Source organism: Myxocyprinus asiaticus, chromosome 13, assembly GCF_019703515.2.
Source record: "Myxocyprinus asiaticus isolate MX2 ecotype Aquarium Trade chromosome 13, UBuf_Myxa_2, whole genome shotgun sequence".
Lineage (NCBI taxonomy): Eukaryota > Metazoa > Chordata > Actinopteri > Cypriniformes > Catostomidae > Myxocyprinus > Myxocyprinus asiaticus.
The window spans coordinates 35,074,309-35,088,051 of NC_059356.1; the positions used below are offsets into that span (position 1 = coordinate 35,074,309).

Consider the following 13,743-nt stretch of genomic DNA (forward strand, 5'->3'; position numbering starts at 1 on the left):
ATTGAGACGGTTAAGGTTTGCCTTGGGTGCACTGCACTGTCACCTGTGCTATGCAACTGTCATATAAATGTTTGAAAGGAAGTACCTTAAAGGAATAGTTCACACCCAAAAATGTAACTTATTTCATCATTTACTCACTCACATGTCATCCCATATGTGTATGACTTACTTTCTTCTGCTGAACACAAACACAGATTTTTAGAAGAATATTTCAGCTCAGTAGGTCCCCTTCACCATGCACATAACTTTCAAGCACCGAAAAGCACATAAAGGCAGCATAAAAGTAATCCATTAAACTCCAGTAGTTAAATATATAAATTCAGAAGCAATATAATAGGTGTGGGTAAGAAAAAGATAAATATTTAAGTCCTTTTTTACTATAAATTCGTCTCCTGCCCAGTAGGTGACAATATGCACAAAGAATGTGAATCACCAAAAACAAAAGAAGAATGTGAAAGTAAAAGTTAAAGTGGAGATTTATAGTAAAAAGGACTTAAATATTGATCTGTTTCTCACCTACCTCTATCAAATTGCTTCAGAAGACATGGATTTAACCACTGGAGTCATGTGGATTACTTTAATGCTGCTTTTATGTGCTTTTTGGTGCTTCAAAGTTCTGGTCACCATTCACTTGCATTGTATGGACTAACAGAGCTGATATATTGTTCTAAAAATCGTTGTTTGTGTTCTGCTGAAGAAAGAAAGTCATACACATCTTGGATGGCATGAGGATGAGTAAATTATAAGAGAATTTTAATTTTGGGGTAAATATTCCTTTAATACACATCAGTAAAATAATAAAACATGTTATGACCCAGGATGTGCATAATACAGGCACATTGACAAACAATTGACCCCTACCTTTCAACAGAACACAGAAAATGTGATCTAAAAGGACTGGGTCTCAGAATCTACACTGATGGAAAAAGAAACGGTAAAAACTAGCCTAAACCGGCTGGCTGGTCACCCAGCCGGTCTAACTGGTTTCCCTGTCTGACCAGCTAAAAAGTGCCCAAAACACCTCTAAAACCAGCAACTGGGTGATCAGCAAAGACCAGCCAACCGGCTTGTTTCTCTCTCTCTCTCTCTCTCTCTCTCTCTCTTTCTACACCCTCTCCCTCTCTCTCTCTCTCTCTCTCTCTGCAGGCTCGGTAGCACAGGATGTCCAAAAACAAAGGACATAAAATGGTTATTGGACATAAAATGTAAAAAATTAAATAAATAAATAAATGCTGTCTATGCAGGGCACCTCACTTGGTTTTGAGACAGCCAATGTGTTTATACGTACAAACAGAGGAAGACACACAAAACACTACTAAAGCAACAAAACGTGTTTCTGTAGCAGTGAATGTTTGCACAGGCACGCATGCATACTGTTTACTACTGCAGTGCTTTGAAAGTCCGTCCTCAGTCAATAACAAAGTGATGACACTCACTCACCTTCATAATACCGCAAGGTGGATTCCCGGTGCCTGGACACCTCTCCGCAGAACTGTCGCGAATTCGGGTGCCGATCCGCGGGCTGATGTGCTCCCTGTACCGTCCGTTCGAGTACACTCCCTCGGCCCTGTACACTGGGTACCCACCGGCGAAGGCAGCCGCCGACACGTCCAGGTAAGTTCGCGTGCCCGCGGCGTGGGTATCGCTGATGCTAAGCGCCGACGCTGCCGCTGCAATCTCCGCAGAGTCCCAGGTCGGAGTGGTCGCTTCGGAGGCGAGCTCTTGCAAGGGTCCCGCCACGGATTCGGAAGCCTGCGGCTCAGCCATCGCGCGCTCTGCTTTCAGCTATGCCAAGAAACTCACCATTGGAGTGAGTGAGCCTGTAATTTTAGGAGCAAACAAACAGCCATCTGAGTCCCGTGCGTCCTCTTGAGCGGGAGTGAAACCGTCAAATATGAACCGAGAAGTCACCGCGCATCGTTTGCCAGCGGAGGTGGTGAATAGATTGTGCGGGCTGATAGATTCAAACTCCCCTCTCCCCCCCTCTTTCTCTCCCCCTCGTCTCCACTGGCTCGGGCTCTCTATGAGAAAATAAAGCGCACAGATGGCGCTCTCACCGTGTACTACCGGCTTTCGGCAGTGGGCGTCCGTGGCTACAGAGATAATACCGGGTTGTGAGGGCCAATTAGCCTCGTTCTGTCTCTTGATTGCCAGGCGCCCTGTTAGCTGTGATAGGATTTCCGCTGTCTCAGTACCGTCCGTGTGCATTCAGTCACGTTTGTTCTCCCTCCAAGGCAAGCGCCTTTCCATGCGCCATCAAAGATGACTGAAGATGTTTTGTGGCCGGAGTAAAGACATAATTTGAGAGTCAAGGCTTGACACTTGGTTGCATAATATCGCCATCTCACGTTAAGTGAAGGAAAAGATCCACACAAAGCCAAAAAAAAAAAAAAAACTACCAGATTTACATAAAAATGTTAGGCTACTTGTTTTGCAGTGTGCTTGGAAAATGTCTTTGTTTTGATTCCGGCTGAAAAAAAAAAAAAAAAACATAACGAAAACCAGCCTAAGCTGACTGGTCTTTAGGGATAGTTCACCCAAAAATGAAAATTATCTCATCATTTAATCACCCTCATTCCATCCCAGATGTGTATGACTTTCTCTTTTTTTCTGCAAAACACAAACGAAGATTTCAGATCTGTAGGCTCAGTAGCTCCTCACAATGCAAGTGAATGTGGCCAGAACTTTGAAGCACCAAAAAGCACACAAAGGCAGCATAAAAGTAATCCATACCACTCCAGTGGATAAATTTGTGTCTTCTGAAGCGATATGATAGGTATGGGTGAGAAACAGATCAAAATAGTTTTTTTTTTCTTTTTCTTTTTTTACTATAAATTCTCCTCCCTGCCCAGTAGGTATGCAAATCACCAAAAACAAAAGAAGAATGTGAAAGTGAAAGTGGAGATATATTGAAAAAAAAAAGTGCTTAAATGTTGATCTGTTTCTCACCCACACTTTTCATATTGCTTCACAAGTCGTGGATTTAACCACTGGAGTGGCATGGATTAATTTTATGCTGCTTTTATGTGCATTTTGGACCTTAAAAGTTTTGGTACCCATTCTATAAACCAACAAAGCTGAGATATTCTTCTAAAAATCTTTGATTGTGTTCTGCATAGGAAAGAAAGTCATACACAAATAAGATGACATGAGGGTGAGTAAATGATGAAATCATTTTCCTTTTTGGGTGAACTATCCCTTTAAGATGGTCACCCTTAAACCCCTCTAAAACCAGCTGACTGATCAGGCTGGGTAACCTGCTAAAACAACCAGTTTATGCTGGTTTTAGCTGATTTTTTTTTTTTTTTTTTTTTTTTCACTAGGGTTGGTTTTGTTTTGTTTTTAATGATAACCAAACATACCTCTGGGCACTTGTCTCAGTCCTGTCTCAGTTCTATTCATGCACACTTTCTAGGATTAAATAAAATAATAATAATTGAAAAAAAAAAACCCTCTTAAACAATATTTCAATATTGTTCCACTGTCTCTCACTTTCATTTCTGTTTATTTCTGAGCAGTTGTGATACTGCCTCTTTAAGATTAGCTATTTTTGTTACTTTGTAACAGAAGTTACTTTGAATTAAAGTGTATGCTCAATTAATGCTCAATGAAATGTAAATACGTTTGCAACAACATGAAATTATTCAGTAGACTAAATTCTGACTTTTAACCTTCCTGTTATGTTCGGTTAATTCTTTCCCCAGTCAAAGAGTTAAAAACAGAGAAAAACTCATATTAAACTTGATTTGATCAAAATACCTTATTTGTTATGCATTTTTATGATACTTAACATTTATGCAATGTCAGGGTGTTTTTAGAGTGTTGCTTTAATAAAAGGTTGCAAGATGGTTGCTTACTGTTAAAAGAGACCATCCCCAAGTCACTATCACGGCATGGGCAGCCACCCGGGGTGGCATCTTGCTGAGGGCGGCACGGGGTGCTTGCCAGAGATGACACTCCACCCCCATGGTCACGAGCACTGCACTGATTCATTAGAAGTTCTCTCTGATGAGGAATGATTCATTGAATGATGTGGTTGATAGAGAGGAACACAGAGAGGTAGAGAAGAATAAAAGCAGCAAATTTATGACAGACAGGCCTCTACCCATCACAGAGAAACATAGAGAGTGTATGGGGACATGAAGAGTAAGAGAATAAATTTCCCATTTCAGAATTTCAGGCCTCTGATTGCACCATGTCTGTATGAGAGAGAGAGAGAGCAGAGATCAAATGCAAGTATACTGTGGAGGACACTCGTGCATTTGTTACAGAGAAACTCATTTTTTAGCTGTACACCCTCGGAAACCAGCCTGCTCTGTTCAGCATATTCAAGGGCTGTCTTGTGTATAGTTGTCTGTAATATTTTTCCTAATGTCTTCATGTTAAAGGGATAGTACACCCCAAAATGAAAATGTTCTCATTATCTACTCACCCTCATGCCATCCTAGATGTGTATGACTTTCTTTCTTCTACAGAACACAAAGATTTTTAGAAACAAATACCAGCTCTGTTGGTCCATTCAATGCAAGTGAATGTTTTAAAGTGCCCAAAAGCCAATAAAGGCAGCATAAAAGTAATCCATATGACTCCAGTTGTTAAATCCATGTCTTCAGAAGTGATGTGATGGGTGTGGCTGAGAAACAGATCAATATTTAAGTCCTTTTTATTTTACTATAAGTGACTACTTTTATCAGCCCTACTAAGTGCTCTTCTTTCCTAAGAGTTTTTCGTCTTTTGTTTTTGGCAATTTGCATTCTTTGTGCATATCGCCATCTATTGGGCAGGTAGGAGAATTTATAGTAAAAAGGACTTAAATAGTGATCTGTTTCTCACCCACATCTATCATATCACTTCTGAAGACATGGATTTAACCACTGGAAGTTTATAGATTACTTTTATGCTGCCTTTATGTGCTTTTTGGAGCTTCACAGTTCTGGCCACAATTCACTTTTTTTTTTTTTTTTTTTTGCTTTGTATGGACCAACAGAGCTAAAATATTCTTCTAAAAATCTTAATTTGTGTTCTGCAGAAGAAAGAAAGTCATGCACATCTGGGATGGCATGAGGATGACTAAAGAGAGAACTTTCATTTTTCCTTTAATTAACTATTCTTTATTGTCTTGTGAATGTATTTAATTTTATTTATTACTATTACTGGCTTCTTAGTTCTTTCTTTCACTGCACTACTGGCTGTGTAATGCTGCAGATATTGTTAGCATTTGTATGAAATTTTTTTAATGTTTCTCATTGTAAGTCGCATTGTATAAAAGTATCAGCTAAATGACAATGTAAATCTACATATAACTGTAAAGCTTCCTTTTTCCACTGCTTTTATCGTGTATATTAATGCGTTGGCAATTGTATGTAAATTATCATGTCAATTAAGTACTTTAAAGGGGGATACTAAAGGCTGCCTTTGTATATCTGTAACAGACAGTTCATTTATGTTTTGTTGAATGTTTTGTGCATATAGTGCACTAATAACGTATTTATAGTGCATTCCTAAAGTATTCGGACCCCTTTATTATTTTCACATTTTGTTCACATTATGCTAAAATGCTTTAAAAAAAAAAAAAATTCCACATCAATCTACACTCCATACTCCATAATGACTAAGCAAAAAACTGATTTTTGATAACTTTGCAAATGTATTAAAGAGAAAAAAACGGAAATATCACATTGACATAAGTATTCAGACCCTTAACTCAGTACTTAGTTGAAGCACCTTTGGCAGCAATTACAGCCTCAAGTCTTTTTGGGTATGATGCGACATGCTTTGCACACCTGGATTTGGGGATTTTCTGCCATTCTTCTCTGCAGATCCTCTCAAGTTCTGTCAGGTTGCATGGGGACCGTCGGTGGACAGCCATTTTCAGGTCTCTCCAGAGATGTTCGATTGGGTTCAAGTCCAGGATCTGGCTGGGCCACTCAAGGACATTCACAGAGTTGTCCCTAAGCCACTCTTGCATTGTCTTGGCCGTGTGCTTAGGGTCATTATCCTGTTGGAAGGTGAACCTTTGGCCCAGTCTGAGGTCCTGAGCACTCTGAACCAGGTTTTCATTAAGGATATCTTTGTATTTTGCTGCGTTCAGCTTTCCTTCAACCCTGACCAGTCCCCCAGTCCCTACTGCTGAAAAACACCCCTACAGCATGATGCTACCACCACCATGCTTCACCGTTGGGATGGTATTGCGCAGGTGGTAAGCGGTGCCTGGTTTCCTCAAGACATGACACTTGGAATTGAGGCCAAAGAGTTTAATCTTCATTTCATCAGACCAGAGAATCTTGTTTCTCACAGTCTAAGAGTCCTTTAGGTGTTTTCTATGTGTCTTGCACTGAGGAGAGGCTACTTTCTGGCCACTCTGCCATAAAGCCCAGATCGGTGGAGTGTTGCAGTGATGGTTGTCCTACTGCAAGTTTCTCCCATCTCAACATATGATCTCTAGAGCTCAACCAGAGTGTCCATCGGGTTCTTGGTCACCTCTCTTACCAAGGCCCTTCTCCCCTGATTGCTCAGTTTGGCCAGGCGGCCAGCTCTAAGAAGAGTCCTGGTTGTTCCAAACTTCTTCCATTTAAGAATTATGGATGCCACTGTGCTCTTGAGAACCTTTAATGCAGCCAACATTTTTTTGTAGCATTCCCCAGATCTGTGCCTTGACACAATCTTGTCTCTGAGCTCTGCAAGCAGTTCCTTTGACCTCATGGCTTGGTTTTTCCTCTGATATGCATTTTCAGCTGTGAAACCTTATATAGACAGGCGTGTGCCTTTCCTAATCACGTCCATTCAATTGAATTTGCCACCAGTGGACTCCAATTAAAGTATAGAAACATCTCAAAGATGATCCAGAGAAATGGGATGCACCTGAGCTAAATTTCCAATGTCATAGCAAAGGGTCTGAATACTTATGTCAATGTGATATTTCAGTTTTTTCTTTTTAATAAATTTGCAAAGATATCTGTGGCAGTCGGGGCGTGGTCAAGTGTCCGTCCAGAGAGAGAGAAAGAGGTAAGGGCACTTGCACCTGAGCTAGATTATGTGTAACACCTGTCAGGATGGACCTCGTCGGGCCATTAGAGCGGTCAGTACACTGATATCGCTTTGTATTAGTCCTGGTGGATTATGCAATGCGATATCCAGAAGCAGTGCCCCCGCACAACATCTCAGCACGTAGTGTTGCGGAGGCACTCTTCAAAATAATCTCCCAGGTGGGGATTCCGAAAGAAATCCTCACCGATCAGGGCACAACCTTTATGTCACGGACACTACACGAGCTTTACAAATTATTGGGCATTAAATCGATCCACACCAGCGTTTACCATCCACAAACAGATGGCCTGGTGGAACGATTTAATAAAACCCTTAAAAACATGATTCGTAAATTCGTGCACGAGGATGATAGAAATAGGGACAAATGGCTCGATCCTGTGTTATTCGCAGTACGAGAGGTCCCGCAAGCCTCCACTGGGTTTCCCCCATTCGAGCTGCTGTATGGGTGGCGCCCGCATGGCGTGCTTGATGTCATACGTGGAGCTTGGGAGGAGGGACCTTCAAACAGTAAGAATTATGTTCTTGATCTTAGAGCAAAACTCCACACTCTGGGGCAACTAACACAGGAGAATTTGCTCCAAGCTCAAGAACGATAGAGCCGACTGTATGTCAGGGGAACTCGGCTGTGAGAATTTGCACCGGGAGATAAGGTACTCAACTTACTCCCCACATCAAACTCCAAATTACTCGCCAAGTAGCAAGGACCCTTTGAGGTCACATGACGAGTGGGGGATCTCGATTATGAGGTAAAGCGAACCAATAGAGGGGGCGCATGTCAAATATATCACCTCAACCTCCTGAAATTGTGAAGGGAGGTGGTCCCTGTGACATTTGGCTTCGGTAGTTCTGGAGAGGGCGGAGCTCGGGCTGGAGGTGAATACAAAACACAATAATTTCACCTGGGTCACTTGCGGAGACCACCACTCACCGTGGCATCTCGCAGAGTTTGCCAAGTTGCAACAGGAGTTTGCAGACGTGTTTTCCCATCTACCAGGTCATACGAACCTCATCCAGCACCACATCGAGACCGAGCCGGGGGTGGTGGTACATAGCCGTCCCTACTGACTACTGATGCAATGCTCGATATGGGGGTAATAGAGGAATCCCACAGTGACTGGTCCAGCCCGGTTGTTCTAGTTCCTAAGAGCAATGGGTCTGTTCGGTTCTGTGTGGATTACAGAAAAGTCAACTAAATTTGACGCGTACCCAATGCCTCGCACTGCTCGATTTTATTCGACACTAGATTTGACAAAGGGTTATTGGCAGATCCCCTTGATACCAATTTCCCATGAAAAACAGCCTTCTCCACGCCGTTTGGATTACACCAATTTGTGACGCTTCCATTCAGTTTGTTTGGAGCCCCGGCTACATTTCAGCATCTCATGGACCGAATCCTCAGACTGCATTCGACTTATGCTGCTGCCTATTTAGATGATATCATCATTTACAGTAATGATTGGGAGTGGCACATACAGCACCTGAGGGCAGTTCTGAGATCGCTGCGACGAGCGGGACTCACAGCAAACCCCAAGCAGTGCATGATTGGGCGGGTGGAGGTACGGTATCTGGTGTTCCACTTGGGCCACGGGCAGGTGCGTCCCCAAATTGACAAGACTGTGGTGATTGTGACCTGCCCAAGGCCCAAGACCAAAAATGAGGTGAGACAGTTCCTGGGGCTGGCTGGCTATTATAGGAGATTCGTACCTAATTATTCGGATGTCACCAGCCCGCTGACTGATCTCACCAAAAAGGGGGCTCCAGACCCGGTCCAGTGGACGGAGCAGTTTCAAGAGGCATTCATGCAGGTTAAAGCTGCACTTTGCAGGGGGCCGCTTTTACATTCACCCGATTTCTCTCTCCCTTTTGTTTTGCAGACGGACGCTTCAGACAAAGGGCTGGGGGCCGTACTCTCACAGGTGGTGGAGGGGGAGGAGCGCCCGGTGCTGTACATCAGCCGCAAGCTCTCGCTGAGGGAGACTAAGTACAGCACCGTAGAAAAGGAATGTCTCACCATCAAGTGGGCGGTCCTCACTCTCTGGTACTACCTGTTGGGGCGGGCCTTCACCCTCTGCTCGGATCACACCCCACTCCAATGGCTCCACTGCATGAAAGATACCAATGCATGGATCACCCGTTGGTATCTGGCTCTTCAGCCGTTTAAGTTCAAGGTGGTCCACAGACCGGGAGCGCAGATGGCTGTCGCTGATTTCCTTTCCAGAAATGGGGGGGAGTGGTAGACAGGCCGGATGTCTCCCCGGCCTGAGTCGGGCGATGGGGATATGTGGCAGCAGGGGCGTGGTCAAGTGTCCATCCGGAGAGAGAGAAAGTGGTAAGGGCACTTGCACCTGAGCTAGATTATGTGTAACACCTCTGTCTCTAATTCCAGTGAGCATGGGGAGAGCGGCATATAAGCAGCCACGCCACCAGCAGAGAGGAGAGAGAGTCTGGCACAAGGAAGGCCACGGTGCTCCTGAAGCTGTTGTGTTCATTCTGTAGTGGTGGTGGCGTAGTGGACTAAAGCACTGAACTGGTAAGCAAAAGGTTGTTGGTTCAATCCCCACAGCCACCACCACTGTGTCCTTGAGCAAGGCACTTAACTCCAGGTTGCTCCAGGGGTATTGTCCCTGTAATAAGGGCACTGTAAGCTGCTTTGGATAAAAGTGTCTGCCAAATGCATAAATGTAAATGTATTTGTGAAGCTAATGTGTTTAAGTGACTACCTGCCTATGCTGATGAGTTTGTGAAGTTGTAAAGCATGGAAGTGGCCGATTAAAAGTCTTACCTGAGCCTGGAAAACCCACTTTCCTGTGTCCTCCTTCCCTTCTGCTGTGAATTTCGTTACAATATCAAAAATCTGATTCTTGCTTTGTCATTATGGGGTATGGAGCGTAGATTGATGTGAAAAAAAATAATAATTTAAAGCATTTTAGCATAAGGCTGCAACATAACAAAATATGAAAAAATGAAGGGGTCTGAATACTTTATGAATGCACTGTATATATTGTGTATATACAGCATTTTATCATTGCAATTTTAACTCATGGAAGAAGAATTTTATCACTTTGATCTCTCTTTAGGCAAATCAGATACTGTTGGTAATAAATTGCTCACTATTGTTAACAATAACATCCTGAGACAGGAAGATATTTATCAGATATTTATCCTCCACCCTCCACTTTCAAAGCACAACATCTCAGTACAGACTCCACCTATGCAAATAACCAGTACTAAACATTTACATATGAAAATCATACTATCGAAAGCATCTGCTTCACAGATTCATTTTCAATCAGCCATTAAACGAGTAATGCACAATCTGCTTGTGAAAGAGACAAGAAACCTTAACAAATGTTAACTCCCTGCAACAAACTTTTCCACCCGTGTAATCGTGGAAATAATTCACAGCAGAAGGATTTTTTTTTTTTTTTTTTTTTCAAGTGAATAATATTGTCAAGAAACACGTGGTGGATATCAAAAATAACAACTATTAAATGTATTTTGAACATTATGTTCTAATAGTATTGTAACCGATCTGATAAATACAATGTATATCAACTGAAAGGCAAAAGTAGAAAAGAAGTGAGAGAGTACCAGGGTGTTATTTCCTGTGAGCATCTGCCTTTCTTGTAAGTGTGTCATTCGTTCATCACAGAATGAGGAATCGAAAGCCACACAATTACACACAAAAACAGATCTGACTGACTCTGGAAGGCTTGCAAAACTCTGAGAGGAAAAATAAACATGAAAAAGTAACCATGTGAACGAATACGGAGAAAAGCCACACGAAACTCAGAAAAGCTCAATTGCTTTGGCTTAACACAACCACCCAACTCTCTCATCCAATGTTTTATATTTAGGTTTGAAGGACATTTGACAGGTACAAGATCATGCCATATATTCAATGACAGCAGGGAAGAGAACTTTAACATATTATATAGCGGACGGCTCCTGAAAATTAAACGTTTTGTCAGTTCACACTTTATAAGTGTTTCAGCGACATCTGCTGGTAAACAGGGAAATAAAAACCTTTTTCAGCTGCAACCGACGCCTGTCATGAAGAAAATGACGGAATATTAAACACGATTGACTGTGATACACTCAGAATGAGTGTGTGAAAGAGTATTTATCTGGTACTGGTATTAATCTTTTTTTATTTATTTTTTATTTTTTTACTTTAATATGTTTTTGACCTGTGGTGAAACTGAAATTTGAGCTAGGTATTTCGTTAGCTGATTTGCTGGTCTTTCAGACTGGCCTCAGCTGGTTTAAAACCAACTAACAGACCAGTCTGAGTAAAAGAGCTCTTATAATTTAGCAAGGATGTGTGGTGAAAGAAGAGAGAGAAAACAAGATATAAAGAGTTGTCATTAAAATCATAATTATAAAAGTAAAGCCGTCCTCACACTATCCGACTCCAAACAACTTGATTTTGGCCAAGGGTGTCACACTTGCCAACTGTAGAGATGTAAGATGTAGCTATTAGCTAGCTAATGGTAATTATGTTGGCTTGACAAAGCCAACATACTGTTATTCTACAAACTTTGTTTAGGGTTTAATTTTTCAAAATCCCTAAACAGAGACCGAAATTTCTAACACTAACTCCTCCTAGAGCTTTGAAACTACATACACCAAACTTGGTACAGACCTTCTGACTGCTCTGGAAAAGCATGCTTTGTCTTTTCTAACTGATTGGATTTACGGTTTCTTTCTTTCTTTCTTTCTATCTATCTATCTTTCTATCGTATGTCTGTCTGTCTCTGACATCTCTTTCTGTATTTTCTATCTATCTATCTATCTATCTATCTATCTATCTATCTATCTATCAGTGACACTCTGTCTCAAGGCTTGTCAAGCCAACATAAACATTTGTCTTGTCAAACTTTACCTATCTTTAATGTATTAAATGTATTTTAATGCAAGAATATAAAGTATGTTTTAAAAAGCACTGCCCCAAAATTTGTCATAAAGAAGCCACTAATTGTATTTCAGAATGACTAGTAAAGGTCATTTGAACCCGAACACAGTATTGTCTGCTTTCAGGGTCGGCTCCACGGTTTGACAAAACTGTATATCTTTCCCATCTGTTTATTCTGCTTAATAGACACAATATATGCATATAGTACTGTGTACGATGAATAAATCAGTAAAATAACAAAAAACAAAAAAACAACAGCAACAACAACAACATAGAAAATTAAACTATTTGCTTTGACCAAAGGCGGATCCTGGCACATGCGATACAGGCATCACCCAGGGCGACAGGGGGCGTGGCGCTGGCGCTCCCTCTGCAGACATTAGACATGCAGCAAATTTGAACAGTGTAGTTCTCTGTTCTGCTTGCCCCTCTGATAATAATAAAAAAAATAAATAAATAAAAAAAAAGGAATTTGTGATCTTGTGGATTATATTTTAGTGGCTCCACATGCTTTATTTTACCTCCCGATCTCACTTTGCCTGTTATCTGTTTACATCACTGAAACAGGAGAAGCGTTCTGCGTAAGAAAAAAGCTTTACCTGCTGAAAGCCAAACGTGGTGAAATACAGCGCCCTACAGTACAGGTCAAGTTAATCAAATCACAAAATAAAATGTGTCCATTAACTCATATACAGTACATGCACTGCTGAACATTTGCGATTTTACTTGGTTTATTGGAGTCTTTCCGTATTTGAACTTGAACCGTTTCTCGCTGCCTGGCGACATTCACAGTAGGTGAACAGCAGACAGTCCTGTGATAACAGTAGTGAAGTTTTGTATTATACTGGCTGTCCGTCACAGGTAGCAAGAATAGCTGAGTCTTAAAAAATAGTTTAGAATGATATAAAATGAACAGTTGTTTTGATCTACTTCAAGTGTGCGTCATACATAGGCCTATAGATTAATGCGAAAATTTTTATTTAATTTATCTTCTTTCATACGTGATGATAGCCCAGGTGAGTTTGAAAGGTGCTGCATAAATGCCAGAGGAGGCTGACAGCTCAAGACAAGGATCCACTTAGTAAACTGAACGATAATAATAATCATAAAAAGTTTAGTTTCTAATGACGCAACATCAATTGTTTCCACCTAAAATGTTGCGGAATAAGGTGAAATGATGTTTGCCTCCTTCCACATTAATAAACAATAATTATCTGAGATGAACATTCAAGCCAAGCTTTCAGTATCACGTCAGAAGGCATCTACATCGTCAAGCCTGGTTGAGGTTAACGTGACAGACGAAGACAGTGAAATTTAGCCAAATATCCATAAAACCCAAATTATTGAAGGATCAGAAGTGAAAAACTTAAGGACATAGCCTACTGTATATTTGTGCTCAATGAAGAAGTGGAGGATGGAGTTGCTCTTCACATATGGTGAGCTTATCTGTTAGCTGGAATAGGGCCCTCCATTTTTGTATTAATTGATAAGTCTGTACATGTAGGGTGGATTAGGGTAATGTGGGACACCTTTTGCAATTCTGAGTTGTGTACCATATTTCCATATGAAGCCAAAACAATATATCAACACCTTATATCATTATGAAATCACCAAGATATTCCCTTATTAAATCAGAAGACAATTTTCAGATATTGTACTCAGAGGGAAAATGGCACATATATTAGTGTTCCTCATGCCAAATCGTTGAAGAATTTGTGGATTTTCTAATCTGGGACAGCTCACTGAAATCTGGGATGCCATTGTAATTTGTAATACATTGC

The 13,743-nt window shown here is 41.3% G+C and overlaps 1 protein-coding gene across 3 annotated transcripts in view; it reads right to left on the reverse strand.

The window, feature by feature from the left end:
* Window positions 1-10,668, reverse strand: part of plcl5 (phospholipase C like 5) — a 114,590-nt gene extending 103,922 nt beyond the window's left edge. The window contains exons 1-2 of one of the 3 annotated variants that reach the window (XM_051714637.1): window positions 10,639-10,668; window positions 3,858-4,005 (exon numbers count right to left, since the gene is read on the reverse strand). In XM_051714637.1, coding sequence (XP_051570597.1) covers window positions 3,858-3,968 — 111 coding nt within the window. In that variant the 5' untranslated portion in view covers window positions 3,969-4,005; window positions 10,639-10,668. Of the gene's footprint in view, window positions 1-1,440; window positions 2,323-3,857; window positions 4,006-10,638 lie in introns of those variants that run through there. The other 2 variants (XM_051714635.1, XM_051714636.1) reach the window with 2 other exon arrangements.
* Between the last annotated feature and the right edge of the window lie 3,075 nt (window positions 10,669-13,743).